Below are 26,484 nucleotides of genomic sequence, written 5' to 3'. Positions count from 1 at the left end.
AACAATAAGAGCTGGAATCCGCTACACGGTTACAGGTCAGCTAATTCAGCTGCTGCTCAATAAACACTTTGTTTTGTGGGGTTTGAGCATTTCTGGAAACACAGATAGAATATGTACGGACGGACATAACCGCACCGGGACTGCTGCCTCCTCAGCCGGCTGAAGGACGGAGCAGGACTGGCGCAGATGGATAGGCCAGCCAGGCTGCTGCTGGTGTCCGAGCTCCGCATCAGAAGCGCCGCGTACGATGTGAGCCTGAGTCGCTCCCTGCTCACTTGGAAGAGACGAGCTCCCAGCCCGGTGTACCACCCGTTCAGACCCAGTAAGACCCACGTACCTTAATACGTCTACATTCTCCTGGTCGCAAATGTTCAGATCGTCTTTTGTCTGTTCAACTCACTGTGGCATGTTAAACAAAGGACAGATGGAACACAGAGAGGACATGTTGGGGAATGTGTAGAAAGGGTTTACATTGTTTTGATTTGTGCATAACACAGAGACACCTCAGAGTTTACAGCGAAATACCGACTGGAGTGAGATATTGGAGATATCCGGTTGCATAACGCAGCAGCCAGCCAGTCAGTCACACAGTTTGTAGAGGTCACACTGAAGCTGCTAGAAGAACAACACAAACCAGACGGCACACACTTCCTCTGTTGTTCTGGAAACACGACTGAGAGCATAAAAACACTTTTATTTCACCGTACTGTGACAGCGAGGGTGTTTTTAATGCTTTAGGTGGTTTGTACACATTCCTTCCAGTGGTGGTGTGTCGACCTAATGGATGTTTTAACTGGATTTAACTCGAGAAGTTCACTTATCAGCTGCTTAGATTGGAGAAAAGATTAAATATTGCAACAACATTAACTTAACAGATTCAACATGCACTCATTAGGTTAATCGTCACTAAGCTTTTTGGACAGTTACTGGTTTTAGCCTGCATGGATTTATCCCACATATTTATCCCACCATTTTTTCCTATGGCTTTGTTTAATGGGTGCTGGGGAACTGTTTGGGATAAGCGGCGCCTTCTTGTGAAGGCTAAAACATTGGCATATTCTAAAGTTGTTATTGGTCTGGTTCTTTCATACCACGCAACCTTTCTCCATCTGAAGAGATCAGACTGCCTTAGAAGTTTTCTATTTATTCATTTATTTTTATTATTATCATTTTTAATTTTCAGTCTTAAGCTTGCAAACTGAGATGGGTCATAGGGCTTTCTTTAATGCTTTCCAAATGGAGCTTTCCAAACCCCCAAGAGTTCCTGTAGTTCTTGCTGAAGTAAATAAATAATAAATGTAGCATGCTTTCAGTCATTTTGACCTCCCAAAGCTCTTTTTTCACAGAAATTCACCTTGACCCACACAGCACTTAGAGTTATTTAAGGTTTTTGTTTCACAATCACACGCAATCAAAGCGGCTGGACATTGACCCTGCTGGACATTGTAATTAATCCTGACGTCCTTATTGATTGGCCGACCGCTCTTAAATTCTGTTGTATTTCTGCCCCCTCCTCCTCCCTTTGAGAATTTCCTGGATAAGCCACTGTTGGCCTTGTTGTAGCCTTGTTAGCTTTGGAGCATCTTTCATTCTTTCTGTGAACCTTTTGGGGAAAATCCCAGTGTTTCGTCGGAGCTCTTCGTAATTCGATTCATTATCTGGTTTTGTCTGGAAGTGGAGCACATTAAAGCTCTGATCTAAAAATAGTTGTTGACATAAAAACTAGAGAAGCTCTGTAGATATATAGCTTGAGAAAATGTGCATGAACGATTAAATCAGTGCATGGTTACATGAGAAAGTGTGTCTTAAGTCGGAAAATGGAAGAAAAAAAACGTGAATGCTGCAGTTTTAATAATAAAATTCTATTATTTCGGTAAGTAAGTGAGTGAAGGATTTGCCCTGGTTCTTTCTGAAGCATCCAAAAAAATAAAGAATGTGGAGAGAAATTCATCACAAACCTTTTATGTCTACAAAGAAACGTCTAGATTACAGTTACATTTTTATGGCATGACATCATCATACTTCATCTGACTGAACTGGATTTCAACTGGGCTGTAATGGTTCAGATCACAGGAGTATAATTCAGGAGTTTCCACAAGGTATCAATTGATCCATCCAAATCCCCCTGATTTATTGAAGATATGTCAACACAATTTTTTGTCACGTGTCACTGTTAACCTTTGGCTACTTTATGCTGGACTAATGAACTTTAAATAGCAAAAGAAGTTTACAGCAAAAACTTTGGAAAAAGCAGCTGATCAGATGAATGTCCATCATTATCAAAACTGGACTGAAGTCAGTTCAATGCAGAATGAATAAATGTCTCCCTGCCGTTGTTGATTAACACATCTCAGGCTTGTTAGTGTAACAAGTTAAACTGTAATAAGTTAATTAATAATTTCATCCTGATGTCAGGTTCTCTGTGAAATCTGGTGTGTCATTGATTCATGACTAAGCAGCTTTTTTTTTTTTTAAACATCCTGTTCATTGTGTTGTCCAAATGCAGAAGCGTCCAGACTGTTTAGCTTCCTATCACACTACTCATTATGTTCCTCAGACATATCTGGTGTGAGATTAGGTCTTCCAAATAGTCATTGTAGTGGTGCCAGCCAATCACAGTCATAATGTAACTGTGCGATTGTGTGTGATCATTTTATACACTCATCAGAAACGTTTTGTTTCGCTATATGGAAACAGAATCTACATAAAGGTCATACTTATACATTTTCCTTTGGTTGATAAAGTTAACACCTTTTTAACTTGCATCATCTTGTCGAGATGACAAGATGGTTAAGAAACCCAAATAAATAGAAAATTATATACATGTATTTCATTTCTTAAATTTGTTTTTAGTTATTGAAACAAATGGACATTGAGAAGAGTTAGTGGCATTAAAAGGCAACAGTGGAACATCTCATCAGCATTAAATAAAGATCTGAAAGTTTCACTTCAGTTCTGGTTCTGAATGTTTCACGATTGTTCAGGTCTTATGTTCTTCTGTCCATTTAATGTATTAGGTTTTTGTTCTATACATTTCATTTTGTGTATGTTTTATTCAGCAGATTTGTACCTAAATCTGCTTCCTCTGTTTTTTTGATGTTCAGTATTCCTCAGATCTGTACGGATTAATGTTGTTTTTCCAAGTTTTAGCTTTGACTTTGTATCAACTTCTGTAATCTAACTAAGGGCTTGTTTACACAACAACGCTGACAGTAAAACACAAGAGTTTTACTACGTTCTGGTTGTTCACTTGCAACCACAAAGATTTGTTTGTAAGGTTTGACAAACAACAGTTGCAATTTGCAGGTGTTTCCATTGAACAGTGTTTAGCGCATTAGCCTAAACTCTCGTAAAATCTCATTCCTCCCGCGAGATTTTACGAAAATTGAGGCTCATGCAAAGTTGGCACATAGCGTCATTTTGGGGTTTTCTAATTGCTGCGGGGAAATTGCTACTGATTTTTGAAGTCTTTTCTAAAACTCAGAAACGAACTGGTCTGGAAGCCACGTCACGTCCAGGGACAGGTAAATACAAAAAGTGTTTCTATTACACTTTTGCGATTTATTTCTATATTGAAACGTCTGAAAAACCACCTCATAAGAGTTTAAAAACTTTTTAGCGATATTTGAGACTTTTTTCTAAATGTAAGTGTTGCCATTAGTGTTTTTTTAATTGCGATATTTAGTTTTTGCGCGATTCTAGGTATAATGGAAACGCACCCAGTGACATCTTTCATGTCATCTTGCACTTGCACACTTGGACCCTGCCTAACCTTCAAAACTCACAACAATGTCAAACCTCCGTGTCATGTTGGTGCTGTTGTATCTTCTTAAAACATTTAGGTCTGATAAAGCAAAGGTTACATGCACCTCATAACTAGCATAACACGTCTATATTGTGTTTTCCTTATGAAGTGCACACTTTTGTGTGTCGTTGCAAAATTTCACTTCCCACTCAAGATCTGGCACGTGCACTACATTGTTTCTGGTCATACTTGCATTTTCCCCTGCACACACATTGGTTTCATTCCACTGTTGTGTAAATTCTTTTTGCCAGATATGTAACTTTTCAATTTTGCATGGAAACCTTGTGGTTAACAGGGCTAAATGCTCTCTAATCCTTAAACAAAGCATTTTTAAACTGCAGCACTGCATGCAGTCATCTGAAACGTGTTTCTGAAAATGTGACTGAATATCTCTGAGTTCGTTCAGTGCCTGTCGGTCGGTGTGTCCTCAGCTTAGCTGCATCTAAATACAAAGTGAATTTTGAATATTCAAAGCAGCAGCGGATGGAGGTTTGAGACAGCTTCAGGTTTGTGTGACCTGCAGCTGGACTGCAGCCGCAGAAAATAAATGCCTGGGCTGAGGCTTAAAAACACTTAACTGGATGTTTTTCTGCTCTGATGCCTGATGGGAATGCAGTTAATACATTATTATGCCCACGGGTTTGTGGGTTTGGATGCCTGAAAGCTGACAGTGTTGTCAGTAAGTTAGCTCGCTCTGTGTCTGTAACTCAGCTGGTCGCATCACCTTCATGCTTTAGGTTTCTGTGGTCATGGTAACAGGAACATGAATACCTCCAGGAGAGTACACCTGAAACTGTGTGTGTTGTCTGTCAAAAGTAAATGTTTAATGCCTGTTCTGCCTGCTGGTGTACAGCAATGTTTACTGGCAGATATACACTTTATCACTTTTATTAACTACCTTGCTCGTACCAGGTTGGACCGCCCTTTTCCTTCAGAACTGCCTTAATTCTTTGTTTCATCCTCTGAAAGTTTGCTCCATATTGCTGTGAGGCAGCACACGATTGCTGCAGATTTGTCGGCTGCACATCCATGATGCAAATCTTGCATTCCACCATATCCCAAAGCTGAGATCTGGTGACTGCAGAGGTCATTTGAATAAAGCGAACTCTGTCTGTCATGACAACTGTGGGGGGAGTGAATTTTTTTTAACTCGCCCGTTTTAAAGTAATTTAATCTCAAAGTTCGGCAAATTTAGAGGCGTGTCCTTTTGATTGACATGTACCAATCTCTGACTTCAAGTAAGAAGAACGTAGAACAACCGCGGTTTTTAGCCGGTTAACAATGTGACTTAGCTTTAGCCCGCTTACCTCCGTTAGTTTGGTAGCTCCCGTTATCTCCGGGTTAGCTCGGTTAGCTTTTAGCTACAGAAAGCTCGGAGTTCGCTCGATGTCAATCATCTCCCATGACGCTCACGTCTGCCCTCTCAGCTCCACCTCTTTGCCCATATTTGTATTTTCCGGGCGAGACGACGCGCATGATGCTGCCAACATGGCGACAGTAGGAACCGCCCACCGAGCTTCAATTCAGCTCTTCAGAAACCTGTGGGTGACGTCACAGAGACTCCGTCCATCTCTTTATAGACAGTCTATGGGTTCAAGAGGACGTTGAATTAAAAGCAGGGTGTAGGTGAATAGTCTGGTAACACGAGATGCTCTGATGATTTACATGCAGATTGCGGTTTGCTGTATCTGCTCAGAGATCTAGTTTCTGCTGAGCACGACCTCTGGTCGTCATGGCTACTGTTCAGGCTTTTCAGGACATCTTCATAGAATAACGTTATAAGTAAAACAACCCAAGTTGGAGATTCCTGCCTCTTCATTCTTCATGTGACTTGCATTGTCACACAAGGTTGCAGCATGTTTAGTTGGCAGGACAGACTTTTACAGAGTTTTTTAAAAACTTTTTAAGATAGGCTGACTGGCTAGAATAATGAGCTGGAGAAACTTGTGTGTTGTGACATTATTCCTTCACTTCCCACATTGTCTGCTGGAAGTTTAAAGCTTGCCTGGATGGCTTCAGGATTGTCTGCCTCATTGTTTTGTCCTGTAAGGACAAAGATCTTTCAGAACGAAACAGGCGATAGATTTACTTATCTTTTTTTCCTGTTCAGTGGGCTGGAAGTTTAGTGAAGTGATGATGATGACATAAAATGTGGGCTTGGCCATTTGAAGTGTTCCTAAAGTACCTGATTTTAATTTTGCAGGATTTATTCACTGAATATGTCATGTTGAGCTCTTTCTTACTCTGGAAATTCTAATATCCGAGGTGCGCGTGCTAACTCTAGAACAATACACTTGCGAGGTCGTTGCAGGACAAATAGTACGCACAGCGAGTAAGCGCTAAGTAATGTTTAAAAATGTTGAACTTTGGATTTTGGACTGATTCAGAATTTTAATTAACAATAATTACAATTTAGACGCAAATCAATTTTTAAAATTTATTTATTTATTTCGACATCCCTATTGTTCAAGCTAGTTGATTCATATCATTAAAAAATAATGAATACAATAAAGGTTTTTTAGTATATGACCCAGTATACCATCTGGTAATAGCTCTTAATATAATTAGAGGAGACACTCTGCATTTCAGGTAATCCAGTGCTAACTACAGGCTTTATTACTCTTTTCTTTAGTTTATCTGCTGGCTCTCCTTTTTTTCTTTTTTTCTTCTAATCAGATAATCATAATCCTATCTCTGGAACACAGAACTCAGTATTTTTCCATGCAGGGTGTTTTTATCAGTACACACAGAGGCAGGGAGAGATCATGACAGCAAAACTTTCAGCCTGCATGTCTGTAAAAGTCACTTGTACTGTATGTACACCAAACGATCCAAACAGGGAGACTTCTGCATACTTACATTAATGTGGCCTCATGTCATTCTAGCTCATTCACTCTTTCATTATGGTCCAATATACAGTCTGGAGCCCTGGATCTTTAAGTTAAATTAAAAATAGCTTTTTTAGCTTAATGAATAGCTTTCATTAGAATTGTACTAAATCACTTGGTTTTATTTACTTCCCTCAACTTATTGATTGTTTGCCAGTAGCTGAGTGATTGCACTGCTGCATAAAGAATTTAGGTCAGTGAGCCACTATTAAAGGATTGTTTTGTTCTACTCTGCTAAGGCCATGTCAAACCGCCACTCCTAAAAGGAAGCAGCAGCAACCAGGAAAAAGGTGTGTTCAGTAACCTGTAGTAAATCCGTTTATCTGAATGGCCTTTTCAGAGACTGATCCTGCAGACTGTTGCAGATGGTGTTTTGTAAACCAGTCAGTCCAATGACGAAGTCCCACAAATGTTTATCATGTTTTGTTTTTGTCAGTTTTGGTGTTTGCGTAATGCAAAACAAAATATCTAAAATTATCCATTCATACAACATGATTTACATAATTATGAAGGGACGGTGGATTTTATTTTGCTGTCTATATACTTTTACAGACTACACTTGAAAATACACATGACAATCCAGCTGGTCCATCAGCACAAGATCCTGGTGAAAATTAATTAATGTAAAACAAAATTGAACTTGAGGAAGGTGATCAGCCACACTGAGTTCATTCATTGTTAATCATTTCATTCTGCAATCAATATTATAAACTCATCACTCATCTATGTAGTCATAGCTCCAATAATCTGGTGCCAGGTTCATCGGATGCAAGAACTGATAATGCGTGAACTGTTGGTTGGACTAAACGATTTCATATTCTGTTCAGGAAATAGACTATATTTTCTGAGAATTTAAATCTATTAAAGACACTCTGCTAATCAGAGGAATAATCTCCTGATCTATCGATAATGGTGGTTGACACACTCAAACATTGTTACATATTGGACGGGAAAGCTGTCTGGAGTAACTGTGGTAACCGTGTTGTTTTCCTGCAGGGTTTTGTTTTCCTTTGTTTCGCCATCGACCAGACTCAGGTAGGAGCTTTAGTTCCCCTGTTGCAGTGGATCATCTCCACCTGCCAACTGTAGGTTTAGCGATTGTGATGTTGCTGTATGAACATGTTTCTGTGATCGGTGGATGAATTATGAACTCTGTGTGTCTCTAAACCCAAACAGTTCTGTTCCAAAGCGAAGGAAAGACATTTAGGTCATCTAACCAAATTATTGTCTAATTTTCAGGACTAAACAAGCTTAAAAGTACTGATGAATTTGCTTAGAAAGTGGACCTGATTTATCACTCACAATTCGGTTCTGTGCCATCTAAGATGGCATTTTGGAATAAACCAAATGCTGTTGGTGTCGAAAGTCTGACTGTGTCCATCAGCATCCAACCCAACAGAAACATGCCGCTTCCCTGCAGCTCCTGTTTGTGTCGTGTAGGTCAGTAGTTGCCACAGTTCTGCTGTCTTAGTTAAGTCTCTCCATCTTGTATGTTATTATATACTATATGTTATATTATATATAATTATAATATAATTATGTATTCACACTATTACTTTTTTCTGAATTGCTACTTTCTAGATGTTCTTTATAGAAATAATTTAGTTATTGCTCCCCCAGAATGTGGTTTTCTTGATTAATTTCTTAATTAATGTCAGAGGTACAAGTTTGATGTACTTCAGCTGCTCACTGAGTATTTTAAATGATCTTTATTGAAAAGGTGGAAGTAAAGCCGCTTCTTTATCTCCATGATCCTGTTTGAGCAAAGCCATAGGTCAGGGGTGTCCAGCTCTGGTCCTTGAGGGCCACAATCCAGCTGGTTTTCCATGTATATCTGCTCCAACACACTTTAGTCAAATTAGGAGTCATAGTGCAGAACTTAATAGGCTGTTACAGCTATTTAATTTGAGTCAGGTGTGTTGAAGCAGAGATACACTAAAAGCCTGCAGGACAGTGGTCCCCTAGGACCTACTTTGGACATCACCACCAAAGGCTTTGACTCAGAGGAAATTACCCCAATTCCCTTCTCTGATTAAGGGTCATTTAAAAGGCAAATTGACTTTATGTGTGAATTTGAATTCTCAGGGTCCTTATCATCATTGATCACGCAGCTTCTGCTGATTATCAGATGGACAATCAAGCAATGACTCTTTCGTAGAAGATCCTTTAATAACCTCTGGAATTCCTTGTATCCTTTGATGTTCAGCTGTGTATGTTAAAGGAAACAAATGCTTGAAAGTCTGCTTGAGCTCATGGCCATATTCTGCTCAGCACTCTGACTGTTGGATATTCATCTCCCCGGAGAGGTAGCTACAGTTTGTGGCAGCAGAATGCAGCAACTTGTATCGATCCTCTTGATGTGCTATATGTAAAGTACTGCTTTGCTCATATTTACCGCTCCTTTGGAACAAAAATGTCAAATTGCTTATGTTTCATGTAATAACCATTTTACTACCTGCAACTTCTAAATGATTAAATCACAGTAAGACAGGAATATAAAAGTAGCACATGCCGCCCAGACACCAATCCATCATCCTAAAGTGTCTTGGCGGGAAACAATGAACAACAAATGTAGCATCCTTTCAGCCACTGTTACTTTTCTTTCTCTTCTACCCTCTCCTGTCCAACATCGTAGCATACTGAATGGCAGTCTGTGTGCCATATTTAGCCAGACAGATTTACTCTGCTAAGGGAGACATGGCTTATATATGGCTGCCTTTGATATTCTGAATATTTTTGTTGTTATTTTTATTGTGATCATCAGTCCTGATATGGCAGGAAAGGCTTACTCCGTTTGTAAATTGGTTGAAGCCAAAATTAAATATAGTCGTAATACTACACTCATTCCACGGCCATGTTAGAGGAAGAGAAGACGCCGCCGATGTTCTGTCGATTTGGCATACATTGGCATACTGAGCCTTGTCTGTCAGTTTAGCCGACTTTAACAATACGGCAAAGCTGTATGTTTGCTGTTTTGATAGATGGGTTACGATGAAATTTAAGATTTTATTTAACAATACAATAACAAGTTAATCATTACATGTTGTCATGTAGTTTGGGAAAAGAAATTTAATGCTAATAAGGTAATGCTACCATGCGTGTTTAAACGACTTTACTACCTCACTTGCTAAAAGATACCCAGAAAAATACTGTATTGAAAGTGCAGTTTCATACACTTCATCTAGGTTTTTAAGTGTATTTACCCTCAAGCGTTAGTCATACAAGTGGATTGCTTCCCCAGACACATTAGTATGTGCATATGGCTTTACAGTGAACAATGTGCCAACGTAATTTTGGAGTAGTATGTGATGCTGAATTGATGGATGAATTCTGTGCTATTATGCTATTATGACAGTATGCCAAACCAAAAGAACACCTGTTGCATTTTTTATGATGGAATAACAACTATATCTGTGCAGCGGAAAATGCAAAAAGGACTAGATATAATGTAGTGCAAATACCAGGCCTAAAGTGGGCTGTGAAACTTTCAGTACACACCCAGGTGTGCGCTGCACCATCATAAACGCAGCACAGTTGAAGCGTTGCATGCTAACCGCTAGTTATCTGGGGCGTGTAACCTATGAGTCTTTGCTGACGGCAGGTTTGCTTTATTAGTCCAAATTAATTAAAAAGAATGCTTCGATGCATTCTCCACATTGCCATGATTGTTAGGCAAAACCTCCACGAGAGTTCAGAGTTCACCTCTGAGTTCTGACATCGCTTCTAGACAATAGCAAGCATTGTTGAAGAGGAAATTTTGACGTAGATTGTTAGAAAGGGACATAAGCAGCGTTTTTGTTTTGTTTTTCCTGTTTATGGCCGTTTTTGTTGCTTTTGCTTTTGCAGTCACAGTTAAAAGCACCAGGTTGCTGAGTTTCTACCTGCCATCTCCGTGGATTGCTTTATAGTATGTTCTCTCAAATATGTTAGCAAACCAGAATTAGAGCGCTATTCTTACAGAGGATTTTTCTGTTTGAAGTTAAAACAAAATGTCAACAACTGAGAATGTAAGCTGGTCTCAGGTTTCATTTCCTTTCATTTCATAATGTGAAACTTGCCGCCTCACGGCGAATGTCTGGGTCCGTGTTTCAGTGAACTCATTCTGGATGTTGACGAGTTACAGCGTTTGCCTGCTCCAAGTCAGAAGGATACGGCTGGAAATTTAATCTTTGTGCTTGTGCGTGTGTGTTGCTCAGGTGTGTGTCACAGTGTGCCGGTGTCAGAGATAATCTCCGTCAGGGAGGAAGACGAGGAGACTGGCAGCAGACAAAAAGATGATGGCAGCTGGAAAAAGATCAAAGAGAGAGATGGAAAGGACTGCAGGCAGGCCTTCACAGGTAAACTCTGGACCACGTACTGGAAGTTCTGGTAGAACACGAGGACATTTTCCAACATGAATCCAATTTCTTCCACATTGAAATATCAGCATCCTCTGCTGCTCACCAAAAAAAAAAATCTAATTTTAAATATTTAGAACAAATGGCAACACTGACTATTTAAGAGAAATTAGATTTTTGAAATTAAAACGCTTCATATTTTTGTCCAGTTCTTTTGTGCAGTTCAGCTTTATAATATTAATTATGGTAATTTCCATTGATTTGATTTTATTTTATTTTATTTTTATTTATTTATTTATTTATTTATTTATTTATTTATGTGTTTTTGTTTTTTACACCATTATTTATCTGAATCATCACATTTCTCTGTAATGACTTATTGTGTCAGGCTCAATATCAGCTTTATTAAATGTCTAAACTAATTTGCCATCTGAAAATACTTTTGATTTTCATTTCTAGTTTTCCATATAAAGCTAAAATACATTAACTGATAAATATATTGTTGATTAAAATGAAGAAAGTTGGGAAACAGATCTCATTTATTACGGAAGCATATTTTAGTCACTTAAGAAAACACTAGTTTTATTCTTAATGAAAATGTATGTCATGAAGAACAAAAGCTTTTCTTTAATGATAAATATTTTATGTGTTTTTCTAAATGAACAAGACGTGTTTGAAAACCATGACAAGCTCTCAGTCCAACTTTCTCCTGCTGGAAGTAGAGACAGAATAATACATAAAAAAGTTATATAATTTACCATAAGAAAGGTTTCTGCAATAGAGGCTGCAGTTTAAGGGACATGGTCACTATTTCAAAACCTTTATTTTTAAGGCTATTTCTGACACAGTTTTTGCTATTATTCATTCATAATTTTAACTTTGATGTGTAATGTTAAGTTTGTTAGCATGCATTACATAACAGTTATCATCATACATATATTTATGACATGGCTGTTGTGAAAAATTACAGTTCTGATTCTGTGCTCTTGAAACAGCATCCTCTTAGTTCTGCACATGGCCTCCACTCATGATGGAGGATGTCCTTGTTTATTAAAACCTAGAGAAAGAAGACACCTTGAAGACAGTGTAGTGGTACAGACCAGGTGCAAAACTACAGCACACCATGAGTAGTTGAATTTAAATGCAAGTTTGTCAGTAAAAAAAAAAAAAAACTAGACAAAACTGAAACAATAATAAGATAAATCACAGAAATTGAAAATTAGGATTTTTTTTTTCTTTTGTTAATTTTTTTTTTTTTTTTTTTTGTTGTTAAAATATCTATTGGTTTTTCAAATAAACAAAAATAATCCATTACAGAATTTTTGTAATTTTTATTGTTTTTATTGATCTTTTTACTTGTCTTCTTGGGCATTATAGCATCATAATGATGGTCTGGCTACTGTGTTGCTTTTTCCTAATTGAAACGTTTGTTTTTAGTCTACAAAAATCAGTAATATTGAAGAATCATGAGAATTGCAATTTAAATCGAATCGGCACCCAAAGTATCAGAACTGAATCGAATCGGGACAGAAGCATATTGCCACAGCCCTAATAAATAATTGGGCTGCTTATTAAGCTACTTTGTTCCTTGCTGAAAAAGAGAACATGCGAGTCACACCAAAACCAGCTGAGTGTCTGGTGTCGCCCAATTTTTGCTCCCTAAAATGAAAATGATGTCATACCTCAAAATACACAGATCGTGCCAAGTGGTATGTACCATAAATTATCATATTTTCCACAATGGATTTTGACTTGTTGCTGCTTTGTCTGCAGTGTTGTATGTGGAGAGGTGTCGGCAGCACCGCTGGCGGTGTGCTGAGGTGACCTTCACATGTCCAGACGGGGCGCTTTGTCAGAGCTGGATATGCAGCATCAGAGAGCAGCTCACCAACATCAGTAGGAACTTACACTGGCACACACGATGAAATAATACACACATATGCAATAAACTTTATGTAATGAGCTTTCTGTCATGTTTTTGTGTCGGTAGCCAGCAGACCCAAACAGTTGCTGGTCTACATTAACCCGTATGGTGGGAAGCGTCAGGGTAAACGTATCTACGAGCAGAAGGTTGCCCCACTGTTTGCACAGGCTGGCGTCTCCACACACGTCATCGGTATGTTACGCTCACGGCGCTCGCCAAATACATCTGTTAGAGCTCAAATGGCTAACATGTGGCATGTTTGGGTTTCTGTTGCTATAGTTACAGAGTATGCTAATCATGCGAGGGATCACCTGAGAACAGGAGCTGAGCTCAAGAAGTTTGATGGGTGAGGTTCTCTTTTTTTTTTTTTGTTAATTGATCAGTTATCTAAATGGTTCATCTGGTTATTTATATATTTATTTTATTTATTTATCTTTGTCCTCGACCCAGTGTGGTGTGTGTAGGAGGAGATGGCATGTTCAGTGAGATCATCCACGGCCTGATTTGGAGGACGCAGATTGACAGTAGCATAGATCCAAACTGCCCCGATGAGACGCTGTCCCCCTGCTCACTCCGGATTGGAATCATCCCTGCAGGTTAGCAACACTGATACAAGTCAACTTGTATTTTAACTCCAGTTTTATTTTATTGGTGATGTTCAGTTAACTTTTAAAGCCGAAAGTTTCATATTCAATACGTAGTTTTTCAGTAAAGCTGCCTTCCCTGCTGTCACCTAATTAAAAAAACTGATTTTTTTTCCATTTATTTTTTTATTATAATTTGTCTTAATTGTTTGTCCCTTAGCAAAACAGTAGCTATTAATATATATATAAAAAATTAATCAATGATTTGTCTTTATGCAGACCTTTGTGATTTTTACATTTTGGCATGATGCATGTTTAAGCTCTTATAAAGGGGAGGTGTCTGGTTAAAATAGAACATTTGGTCATCCTAGCATAGTGAAACTTAACTCATATCCTGACACAAACAAAAACAGATTAATTTAAAACAGAAGGAGACTGTTTCCAGCTGATGCATTAGTCATACACATATCTGATAAATGCAAAATATATATGTTAAATTATTTATTTTACATTTGGTTCAACAACCAAATAAAGATTTAAGCTTCAAAATAATAAATATTTTTTAGGGTAAGGCATTTTAAATAAAAATGTCCAGTATCTGATTTGTCAGTGAGTTTAGCAGCAATAAGCCAACTAAAGCTTCGATGACTGAATTCAATGCTAAACAAATTTTTATTTCTGTGTTTGATTAAGCTGGTTGTTCAGAAACTAAGTATTAGTGAGTCTGTTGTTGTTGTTAAGTACACACAATCCTCTCTCTGTCACATTATTTCTATCACTCAGGATTATTATCTGTTATGTAGTTCATAGTATCTACAAACAGTTATCAGTAAACATATCATCAGCTGTCAGTAAATGTTCACATACATGCTGACCTGGTTCTCATTATCTTCACGTAGAAGTGGGTCATCCTGGTCGCCATCATATCTAAGTGTATTTCACAGTAACAGAAAATGTTATTTTTGATATCAAATCTAAGTAGAAATTAAATGATTCATTGCTCTCACACAAAAAGGCAAAACACTCAAATGTATAAGTTATCTAACAGCCAATCAGAGAGCAGGATGTTCTCTTGCACGTCCCCTCTGTGTTTAGTAGACAAACAGTCATCAAGGAGGTGTTATTTTTTGCATCTATTCAATGCAGGTTTTCCTGCTCATCTAAAAGAAATCTGTGAATCTCTTGTCTTTGTCGGTATTTTCAGTTCATTTTCTCCAAGGTGTGTTTTACACTGCTGGGCATGAAATAATAGCCAGGACTAAAGCCTCCGTGTGTATCCACTAATGGTCCATCTGTGTGTGTCAGGTTCAACAGACTGCATCTGCTTTGCCACTGTGGGAACCAATGACCCAGTGACCTCTGCTCTGCACATCATAGTGGGTCAGTCACATTGTGTCCTCATTCAAAAACTGTAACAAAAATAATGATAAAACCAGTTCAGTTATACTTGTGGCATGACAGGATTTGGTGTGTGTTTCTTGCTATGATTACAGTTACATGATGTGTTGTCATGCCGTGTCCTCTAAGATTTCTCAGAAGACTCTACATGGCAATGTTTCTGTGAATATAAATGTAATGATTAATATATTTTATGTTTAACCTGAATAGTTTATAAGCAGCAAGTTTTTAAATGAGTTAAAAGTACAGCGTGTAACAAAATCAAAGGTCAATGACAGGAAATATATCATTAAAAGTGGCAGTTTGCACTTTTATCTAATCATTTTACTAAAATAACTGTTATGAGTTGTACTTTCTTAGAATGAACCATTTATGTCTGTAGTTATATGTACCGGTTGTGGGCCTTGCTTCTTTGATAGATAATGAAGCTCTGATTGGCATAAGCAATGCCTTAACCAGACAATAGAAGAAGACACACACATGTACAACATATAGACGTAGTTACCTTTAGTTTGGTCAACTAGATCCACTCAAAGATTAAAGTGTTTTTATGTCTGGAAGAATTTTGGCCACTGACAGCCACCATCCATTTACAACAGTTTGGCATTTCAAGCCATGTTTATGCCCATCTTTACCACTAGATGTCAGTCATTCCTACACACTGAACCTTTAAAACTTAATAAAATGTAGATGATCTAACTCAGTTTTAAAAGTCTGATACCGAAGAATCTTGGATTTGTTGTGAGCAGATCTTCCATTTTAAAGAACCAGTTTTTAACTCTCACGTAACCTCTCATCCAGTGACCGATGACAGAGACCATGTCACACACAATGCAGCTCTAACAAAAGAGGAGGCTGTGAAACAAGCTGCATAACTCTAAGTCAGAGACCTGCTGGGAAAGAAAAAGAGAAACAGACTGATGAGCAAAGAGAGATGAGGGGAGTAAAGTGCTCATTGCATCATGTGATTCAATAAGCACCCCTCCCCCGCAGAATAAGCTTAGCTAAAGGGATTGCTAAGGGTCACCAAACCAACCCTAACAAAAAGTTGTTCAAACTAAAGTTTGAAGGATAACCTTAAAAGTAAACAGGGTGTCTGGTTCATAAACCCAAACTGGGAACTGGTTCCACAGAGAGGGGGTCTGCCTCCCGTTCTACATACTGAAACCTGTTTGTGTATTTAGGAGATTCTCAGCCAATGGATGTGTGCTCCGTTCACCACAACAACACATTCCTGCGATACTCTGTCTCCCTGCTGGGATACGGTTTCTATGGCGATGTGCTAGCTGATAGTGAGAGGAAACGGTGGATGGGACCAGCCAGATATGACTTTTCAGGTAGAATGACATCATGTTTTTAAGATGTCCAGACTGTGAATGAAGCCGTGATATTTCCGGTGATGTGGACCTTCTGGATCCTGCAGGGCTGAAAATGTTCCTGACTCATCATTACTATGAAGGAACCGTCTCCTACCTGCCTGCCAGAGGCATCATCGGAACACCGCAAGACACCGGCAGGTGTCGATCTGGGTGAGACAGATGTTTTGGTTTCGATTTTAGAAGTTAAAGAGCCCTGATGAAAACTGTGGTACAATCAGACTGTTTCAGCTTGGAAAAATATTTATCAAAACATATTTATCCATAATGTATTACAGTCTATTTTTGTTTAAAAAAAATAAAAAAAAAAGGAATTTATTTGAATGATTTATGTCAGAGGCAAAAAGAGATTATTATATCTTTATTATAAAAGAGAGTATTTTTGTTTCTATTTGTAATTTGATATAAATGAAAGTAATTGTGTTAAATCAGTCCATGATATCGTCTCATATCAATTGCTGGATCCTGAACCAGATCATTAGTCTCAAATTTGTTTAGATTCATCAGTTTACTTCAGCTCATTGCTGTTTAATTGCAGCAACACATTTTATCTTTCTTGAAAATCATCTGGTTAATAATAATAATGGATAACGGAGAATCTGTTATCCATCCACTCCTTATTCATACTTGTTTATCTGCACAGCGGCTGCATGCCAAAGCTGAAAGCTTCAGGGTGTGTGCACATAATGTAATTATAGTTTTTAACGGGACATTTGTGTGTCTGTAAATCTGCAGCTGTGCGGTTTGTCAGCACAATGGGCAGATACGTTCAGAGAAGTCTGAGAAGTACGAGACAGAAGACACATCAGACTACGGTGAGTCCCGCTGCTTCCTAAACACAGTTAACAGGAACCTTCCTGCCTAAACATGAGCTTATAGCAGCAGTAACATAAAGAGCAGGGCCAGACCTCACTGTGTCTTGAGTTTGATTAATATGAAAGGTTCTTGTAACTGTTTTAGCGGAAATGTTCGCAAGCCATTATTTGCAAGTCCAAGTCGAGGCCTGAGTCATTTGTCGTTGTAATGAATAATCTGCCATGTGATGTACAACACAGTGTTGCAACAACCAAGGAATGTAAATTCCACACTTCCATTCTACCTAACAGCCTTTTGCAACAGCACTGATTATTAAACTGTCAGATACTCCGTCTCTGTCCTCTGGACAATTTCTTTGCCTTACTGACATCAGAAAACCAGAAATATACATGGACTTTTTTTATTAAGTAAATATGTTCCTTTGCATTTTTGTTATGCCTGAGCTTTATTAGGCAACACTTGACTTGTTACTTTTATCTTTCTTCACCATTTATTCTATTAAACACGCTTCATGTTTGACAGTTTTACCAGTTAGATGCAGCCATTAAGTCACATGACCACACACAACCGTAAATATGAAAAGCAAGATAAGATTCAAATGTTTCCTGCTGCTTCCTGTCTGTGCGACGTCATCTGAACTGGCAGGACTCAAGCAGAAAGTCAGCAAAGGCCAATGCTCGATGCATAAGACTGATACGCAGATGGACGCTAACTTTTATCCATCTCCTGTAACTTTTACATGTGTATTTTTGTCTGTTTTCGGGAGCCTTGCGGATCCATCACTCGATGCAGCAAATGGAGGAAAATCACCAGAAACAGCTAGGACAGTGTTGAGCAGTGTAACAACCAGCAAAATGAACAAGGCAGAGAAGGTGGAAGAGGTGGAACAGGAGGAGGAAGAAGAAGCAAAAGAAGAAGAGGGCAACAAATGTAGAGATTGGCGATCGCCATATGGCGGGAGCGTTTGATGAAATGCTGTGTGAGTGTGTCGGGCACGTTGGACAGTTGCAAACAGCTTTACATTGGTGCATTACCACCACCGACCCGAGTCTGAAACTGATGTCATGTGGAAGTTCAGGAAAGAGATAGATGGAAGCATGAAGGAGGCGGCGTATGACAATGTTTGAAATGGACACACCTACCTGAGTGGCTCTAGAAGAACTGAAAAAGCAACAAAAATGAGGAGTTTTATCAGAAAACGAGAGCAGCTTCTATCAGACTCATTCACTCTGAGTGTTTGATTTGGAGGCTGTCCTGAAGATCCACAGGAAAGAAAAATATCAGTATTTTTTACTTGTGGTGGAGACTGCTACATATTAGAAACAAAACTAATGGTTACAAAAAGAACAGAGAGAATTTTACGTAACTAAGCTCAGATGGTTGAGCGGCCAACTACAGACTCTACATCTATCCTTCATGCAGCTGTGATGGGTTTGAATCCCAGCCTGGAGCCCTTTGCTGTGTGTCACCTCCTCTATTTCTGACCCTTGTCCTGTCCAGTAGCTGTCATAAAGGAGGTTTCATAGTGAAACACAGAATTCGGGGGAGTTTAGATGACAAACACAAGTTGAAATGCAATACAACAGATTTCAAGAGACCCTACATCACATGCTGCATTGGCCAGCTCTGTCCTGGTCAGCCTCACCTGGACTCTGTAGAGGTATGAGAGGAAAAGAGGACGTTCACCAAGCTTACATCTATCTTACACAACATCTCCCTTTCTCTCCATGAAACCGTGGGGGGTGTCAGTAGTTTCCTGCGGTCTCAGGGTGAAAAGGAGCGCTTCCGAAAGTGTTCCATCCCATCAGACAGTAGCAGTGTGTCACACACATACTCCCCCAGGATGTACAGAAACATGATTGTTTTTTGGCGACGGTAGTCAGTGATGTGCAGTTTTTACATGACTGTTGTCATAATAATTTTATTTTTTATCTTTGCTATCTGATCTTGACCCACAAAGTTGTGGAAGAACTAATTCTGTAGTTCTTATAGCGTTTTTTTAATATTTTTTTTTAATTATTATTATTAAATGAGAAGAGGACCAAGAAATGATACATTACTACATCTGAAAAATCTTTTTATCATATTTTTTTATACATATAAAGCTTAGAATGACTTTGAGTGATGAATACAGAAAATATTAACATGAAACTTTTTTAATAAAAAAAAAACAACAAATACTTTAACATGAATTTTTCTTTTACTGACTATACTGACATCTCCAAAAAATATAGCTAAGATTCCTGCAGCAGCAACATCTGTAAGCTGTTTTTCTAATAAACAGCCCAGATAAACAGCATTAATTACCCTGGGTCTGAGTTTACTGTTCCCAGTTTGACGTTTCCAGGACGAGTCACGGCAAAACCAGCAGCTTTTGGAAACGACTGTTTCCACTGTGTTTAGTCAATGTTTTATTCTTCTTTTCACCACGTTCTGTGATTTCCAGTCTAATACTTAATGTTATTTTTCTACTAAGGTAGTGAAAAGTTCACATCTATTGATGTGGTGCCAAACTTGTTGCTGACTTACCTGCTAACATGAAGCTGTTATTACAGAGTTGCTAACCTCTCCAGGTGTGTTTTATGGTGAAAGATAAAGTTGGATGTGGTGGATCCAGCTTTCTGTGTTTGTTCAGCCGAAGTTGCAGTTTGCTGGTCTTTTTATTTGTTCCTAGTGTAAAGCTTTTCTACCTAAAATTTATAAGGAAAGGTGGAGGGATAGCAGGTGTGCTCACCAGGGCTGTTGTGGTTTTTATCGCATTTGGACACATCTTTGATTGTCTGAAGTTACATAACTGTTACGTGTGAGGAAATGAATCCCATCCAGCAGACAGGAGATCAGGAGGAAAACATTAAAAAATATTAGACTGCTTACAATTTGCAAATCGTGTGAAAAGTCACTCGACTTCCTACCTCTGCAACTTAGTGAACTTGTTGACTCTGTTTGGATTTCAAAAGCCACTTCAAACCGAACTTTGAACCATAAAAAAGATGAGTGAGGTCAATTCTTTGTGGGTTTTATGTTTCAGAGAATGACGGAGAGTGGAGAACGGTCCGAGGGAAGTTCTTAGCCATCAATGCTGCCAGTATGAGCTGTGCTTGTCCTCGCAGCCCTAAAGGCCTCTCACCTGCCGCTCACCTGGCCGACGGCACCACCGACCTCATCCTGGTCCGAAAATGTTCCCGCTTTGACTTCCTCAGACACCTCCTCCGACACACCAGCAAAGACGATCAGGTATGATTCAACGGCTAAACCAGGTGCCAGAACTGCCTTCTTCCTCTTCTTTTTCTTCTTCTTCTCTTGTCTTCTCCATCAGTTCGACCTGACCTTTGTGGAGGTCCACCGGGTAGAGCGTTTCCGCTTCGCGCCGCGGCACTGTCAGAGCGACTCAGAGCTGGAGTTGGACGTGCTGGAGAGTGGCAAACGACAGATCTTCAGCCAGATCTGCAGGGACCACCCGGCTTGTGGTTGTGCTCCCGCCTACAGCAGCTGGAACTGCGATGGCGAGATCCTGACCCACACAGCCATCGATGTCCGGTACCACAACCTGCTGCCTGCTCTTCTCTGTTTGTACTCAATCTCATTTTTAAGTTGCTTTAAAAACACATATGCCTGCTTTTTTTTTTTTTTTTTTCTTCCTCAGAGTCCACTGCCAGTTGATAAAGCTGTTTGCACGAGGGATCGAAGAGCCGCAAGTATTCGAGGATCTCGGCAACCCCTGTGCAATATAGTCCCACCCCCTGCTCCTTTGTTCCCCATCAGACAGTGGAGCTTTCTCTGTTTCCAGCTGCTAAATTTACTGTCATGTGACACTCATCACATCTGTCATCAGAACAGCCTGACATAACTCTGGCTCAGCAACGCTGTTTACTTCAACAGATATCAGAGAAACAAAAGGTTCTTTTCGACGTGGAAAAGCTGAAAATCTTCAGCACGTTTAGAGAAGTGTTCTCAGGTAAGAACACTGCAGCGGGTTAGGGGCTTATTGAGCTGGAGGGAAAATATTCGTTTACTCCAGTAGATTTGGTGTGTGGACTGCTTGTTGGACGTCTGGTTGCTCTTTTTGCTCCGGATGTGAAACATACACCTCAGCTGTTTCAGTTCACACAGAAAAGGTCACAGCAACACAAAGTAGTCTTCCTTGTGTTGGTACTCTTCTCCAAACTCTAAAATGTTTCTGTTTGTCCAGACTTTTTGACTACAATTTGTCATTTCTGATTGGATTTAATATCAGAGTCGTCAGTCTCGATGCTTCTTACAGACTGTAGTGCTGTTGGGTTTTAGGAACCCTCTAGTCATGGATCATTCTTGCCTCAGTCTGGTGCCTGTAGGGAACTGGACACTGTTCAGCTCTGCTGCTTCCTAATATACATGTTCACATCTAGATCATCAGTTTGAGTTATGGATAGACTTTTCTTGATCTTCACTACAATTACAGGCTATTTTGGTGCTACTTGACATTTAAATATCACTGTCTTATACTTTCGTCTCAGAAAAAGTTATTATTTGACCCAACTTTTTGGCTTTTCAACAGCCTGTGTAGAGACAAAACATTCTCATAATTGTTATTTGTATAATTTGTTTTGCATATGTGTAAACCATCATGTGAGTAACTTTCTGTTCGTACAAATGCCTGCTTGAAAGTGTCCTTTCCACTGGGAAATAACTCTAGAAATTAACAACAAAGACGAGTTAAGCAGAAGCGATGCTTTCAATGAACATAACTCAGATGATGATTTTATTTCTTCATACAAAAATATTCTGTTTATTTCATCTTAGAAAAAGTGTGTAAATCATTTGATACTAGTTTACAAATGTTATTAATTAGGAATCAATGATTTTGTGTATTTTTGGGGCCCATTATGTTTATTAAGTTGACTAAAGTGAAAAAAAAAAAATCAAATCATACAGGCGAAGTTATGCTACAAGAAAGAAACCAAACATGCGTAAATAAAGCCTAAATCAAAGGAATTGGTGGCCAAAATAAACACAATAGAGCAAATTTAACGACTTTTATGTGCAGTAATGTTTTTGAAGTGGAAATGATAAACTCTGAGGTTGAGGGAAAAACTGTAATGTGTGCATGTGTAAAATTAGTTTATGTGCTTTAGTTGCTTGACGTATGCGCTGCATTGTGTGCATGCATTTACTAGCAGCCAGTTATTCACATGATGGTTTCCAAAATGGTAATATTGAGGCCCATATCTCTCCATATTCCTTCATATGCATCAACCCTTATTCATAGTACAACGCTTCTGTAACTTGGACCAGGCTTGAACGCAACTGCTGATGAATTATTTGATTTGATATGTTAAACATGAGCTGCTTTTCATCTCAGCTCTGCAAGTAAGATCATCACTTTTATTTATTTGCATTGGAGTACATCTTTTTTTTTTTTTTTTACATACGTGATCATTTACTTATAATTAACTCTTTTTTTTTTTTTTTTTTTTTTTTTTTTTAAGAGAACACAATATTTGGAGTCATCTGTTACATGTTGCCAGGATGTTAGACACCTTCCAGCCATTCACACAGTCATATGATCAGAAGTAAACAGAAAACTGAACTAGCCATTAGCAAGAGAAAAAAAAAAAAAAAAAACAGTCCTGACACCAGATTCTTTTAGATTTGTTTACCATCTGTCTGGTCTATGATTGTTCCTGTAATCTTATCATCAGGCCTTCACTACGCCTTTATTTCTCAGGAACACCTGAACTGAGTGAAATGCAATTGATGTTACATTTTTGCGTGTTTAATTCCCAGAAATTAAAAAAAAAAAGTGTTAAACTAGTGAAAAACTTTTAACATTTATCAGACGATTTATTCACAGATGGGGGAACTGAAAAGTGAACATGCATTTCTTATTGGTTCTGTTCGACAAGCAAAAAAACAGAAATCTGCTTCAACACTAGTTTTACACAGTACCTGCACAGATGGCCTCAAGATGAGTCGACTCCTCAGCTGAAGTTTGGTTTACATCAGTGAAAGGTGATGTTCACCTCAACATTTGAAATATCCACAAGCATGAAATGCCTTTTGTTTTGTTTATTTATTTTATGTGGTCATGGTCACAAGCTTAAAATCAAATACTAGAAGACCCTCGCTGTTTGATTCCTGGGCACAAAGATTTCTCCAATCAGAGAAATCCAAACAGGAAAGAAAAGGGTGTGCTGTACACATGGACCCCCAAAGCAGATACCAAACAAAGTAATGATTCTATAGGGGTGACAAGGCAAAAAGATTGAGAAATCCTCCAGTGAAGGATTTAGTCTGCTGACTTTAGCCCATAAATGTTTATCTGAAATTGTTCTGATTTCTTATTCCAAAAAATAGTTTGTATATAAATGCATCTTGCTGTTTTAAAAAAAAAAAAAAAAAAAAAAAAAAAAAAAAAAATCTAGTTTTTTAAAAGGTGAAGAAAGCTTCTTTATAAAGTCCAGTGTTGATGTTCAGACAACTTCTCATACTACACACATGCATATTTTGATCTCTATCTCAGAACCCCCCCCCCCCCCCCCCCCAGCTCTGAGCATGTTGTAGCCTGACGCTCTCCGCCTCCGTAGCTGCTGCTTGCCGTGCCCACGGGGTTAAACTTCTGTAGAAAATACAATCCAAATGTAGCCGCATCACATGTTTAATAGAAATAATCACAGAGCATTTCCTCACTGCACCGCAGGATGCTGACAACAGTTTGTCCAGTCTGTTTGTGTTCTTATAAAACATTCAGATGAGCTGAGAGAAGCTTTTTAGAGCGAATCGTTGGGAGATCTGAAGCAGGTCTGGAAGTGTGGAGCGTCAGCACTGGACTGTCAAGCTGTTGATGCTGCTTGTTTGTTTGTCGATCAGCAGTCCTGTATCCTTTCTGCTGATGTCGAGCTGGACTCGTACCAGTAGCAGGTCACAGTGCTCCAAAGCACCGACCAATCAACTTTCAGCTTTATCCTGCTATTAATCTGATCAAATACCAGCCAGGGTTTACTCATGTAGCCATTTATCTGGGTTTGTGAGACAGGTCCTCACAGGTTCATGTAACCCAGGTCCAATAGACCTGAGAAAACTTAGTAATTTCTGAAACATATGCAAGGATAATTAAAGATCCAAACTCTTAATTAAACAAACTGGGATGTGAACCAGGCCCGATGAAGGTCACATTGAATCTCTTTTTGCTTGGAACCAGATGGACCTGTGAAGACATTTAGCTTACTCGTCTGTCTCATTTCATTTTTGTCTGAAACTTTCATTGATGTACAATCTGAATCTGCTGTATAACCCTTCAAACCAAACATGTCAAACTCATGCACACAGAGGTCGACTGATAACTGAAGTCAATTCTTGATGAAGAGATGATCACAGATGTTTCTTTCCATGAAGTCTGCCTTTCTGATGAATGAAATGTGCTACGTCAGCCTGGTCAGTTCAGAAATGGCAAGATTTATTTGCATGTTTCTGTGAAATAGTCATTGCTGGACTCATGTTAGTATATTAGCAGTCAGTTCATTCTAAGCAGGGCAAACAGAAAAAAGGAAACAGCATCAATGATCTGCGGTGTTAGCATAGTTGCTAATGAGCAGTAAGGCTAAACTGTCCAACCAAGCTAGGTTGTTACGCTGTGATGTTACAGTTTGTAGGGGAATAAAATGCAGTTGCACACAGAAAAGTGTTCTTTTTAGCTTTTTTACTGTAACTTTATTACTGGGAAGATGTTAGCTGCTTAGTCACAGCAAACCCCTAAATCTTTCTTTTATTGATCAGTTTTAGCTTCTTGTTCCTAGCTTGACCTGAACAGACTGAAGTACCATGAATTCCTGTGTTTCTTATCAGATCACTATTACGAAGCAGTTAGGACTCAGAGAAGATAGATGGTGTAAATTGAGTAGATGGTGACACAGTAATTAAGTTGATGTCATCCATTTTTAAGGTGGCTAACTGCTAATTGGTGGGATGATTCATTGCAACTACATTGCAAACTGCAACTACTACAAATGTTAAAACTTCTGGTTTCCTGTTTAAACTGATCTCACAGTTTGCAGGAACTAAGGCTGCGTTCACACTGCAGGACTTATAGCAACATGAGAAAACTTTGTCAGATTTTCACACTTATTTATTCATTTTTATCATGGGGGCTGACTCATTCTGATCATAAAGCAAGAACCCAAAAGAATGCTGATTGGCCATGGACACCCAGCGCCGCATCCTGAGGTGGATCTTTACTGATGCAACCTCAGATCATGTTTGCGAAAACTTATAGGTCCACAAATATACACCCATTGGTTGTTCATACAGGAAGTTATTAACCGAAATTCTCATTAAATGCTGATAAGTTACCAGACACAACATGCTTTTAACATGCTTAATAATTTATATGTCCTTCTTCAAAGCAACAGCGCCCCACATTAACAAGCCGCCACTGTTTCCCTGGATAACATCCTCTAAGGCAGGGTGGGCAACTCTGGTACTCGAAGGCCACAGTCCTGCAGATGTTAGGGGTTTCTCTGCTGCAACATACCTGAATCAAATCAAGGGGTAATTAGCAGATATGTTCAGAGTTTAATGTCAAGCTCTGCGCCAGGCTGCTAATTAAGTCTGATGTGTCGGGTGTGTTGCAGCAGGGAAACTCTGAACACTTGCAGGACAAGCCAGAAGCAGTTATAAGGCCAGAAACTTATGTAGTGTTGATTTGAAAAAAATCTGACATGTGCTGTGCACATAAAAGATCAGACACGAGTCATATATAGACAAAAAGTCAGATCTGAGATATTTTTGCCTGCAGTGTGAGTGTAGTCTTACTTTTACATAGACTTATCACATTTCCTCTCCTTATAGATGTGAATATAAGACTTTAACTTAAGAACAAGCTGGCTTTGCTTCAAAGTGAACAGAAATTATTGGTTAAAAAAAAATGTTCAGCACGTTCTCACGTATTTTCATAAGAAAAAAAAAACTTTTAGTGGCATTATGAGGACTCTTGTGAGTAAAGCAAACAAACTTACGTGCAAAAATGTGAGCTTTTATATCATATCAACATTCAGATAGATGTTAATTAATTTGAGCATTTATAACATGTTATTCTGCTTGTTGTTTTGTAGCTTTCAGATATAATCGGTAAAATCATTCTGTCATTTTCATACCTTGTGAAGTCCAGAGTGATTTAAGACCACTGAAGCTTTTCTGATGAGAATGTCTGCGTCTGAAAGTCTTCTGACAGAGAAGGTTTTTACTATAATCACTGTAGTTTAATCTGACAATAAAAACCTGTATGGTCTTGTGAATCAGTCGACCTCTCGCTGTAATCTGAGCTGTAATTTTTCTTCTGCTGTAGCTGTGTCATTATCAGGAAATAAAATTTTCCAAAACCT

At 38.7% G+C, this 26,484-nt stretch overlaps 1 protein-coding gene across 2 annotated transcripts; it reads left to right on the top strand.

Annotated features, from left to right (window-relative positions):
• On the top strand, positions 1–26,484 carry LOC306763235 (ceramide kinase-like). Of its 2 annotated transcripts, XM_079250009.1 has the most exons (13): positions 1–322; positions 10,890–11,030; positions 12,804–12,926; positions 13,021–13,146; positions 13,234–13,300; positions 13,405–13,550; positions 14,844–14,918; positions 16,121–16,273; positions 16,360–16,465; positions 17,048–17,127; positions 20,157–20,362; positions 20,445–20,665; positions 20,772–20,988. In XM_079250009.1, exons 1-13 carry the CDS (start codon positions 187–189, stop codon positions 20,857–20,859), a joined length of 1,668 nt encoding a protein of 555 aa, XP_079106135.1. In that variant the 5' UTR covers positions 1–186; the 3' UTR covers positions 20,860–20,988. The 2 variants fall into 2 exon arrangements, with proteins under 2 accessions (XP_079106135.1, XP_079106134.1); XM_079250008.1 differs by having other exon boundaries at positions 20,445–26,484.

This window comes from Telmatherina bonti, assembly GCF_933228915.1.
Source record: "Telmatherina bonti genome assembly, chromosome: 2".
In the NCBI taxonomy this organism is placed as follows: domain Eukaryota; kingdom Metazoa; phylum Chordata; class Actinopteri; order Atheriniformes; family Telmatherinidae; genus Telmatherina; species Telmatherina bonti.
This window is presented reverse-complemented; position numbering and strand designations above follow the sequence as displayed.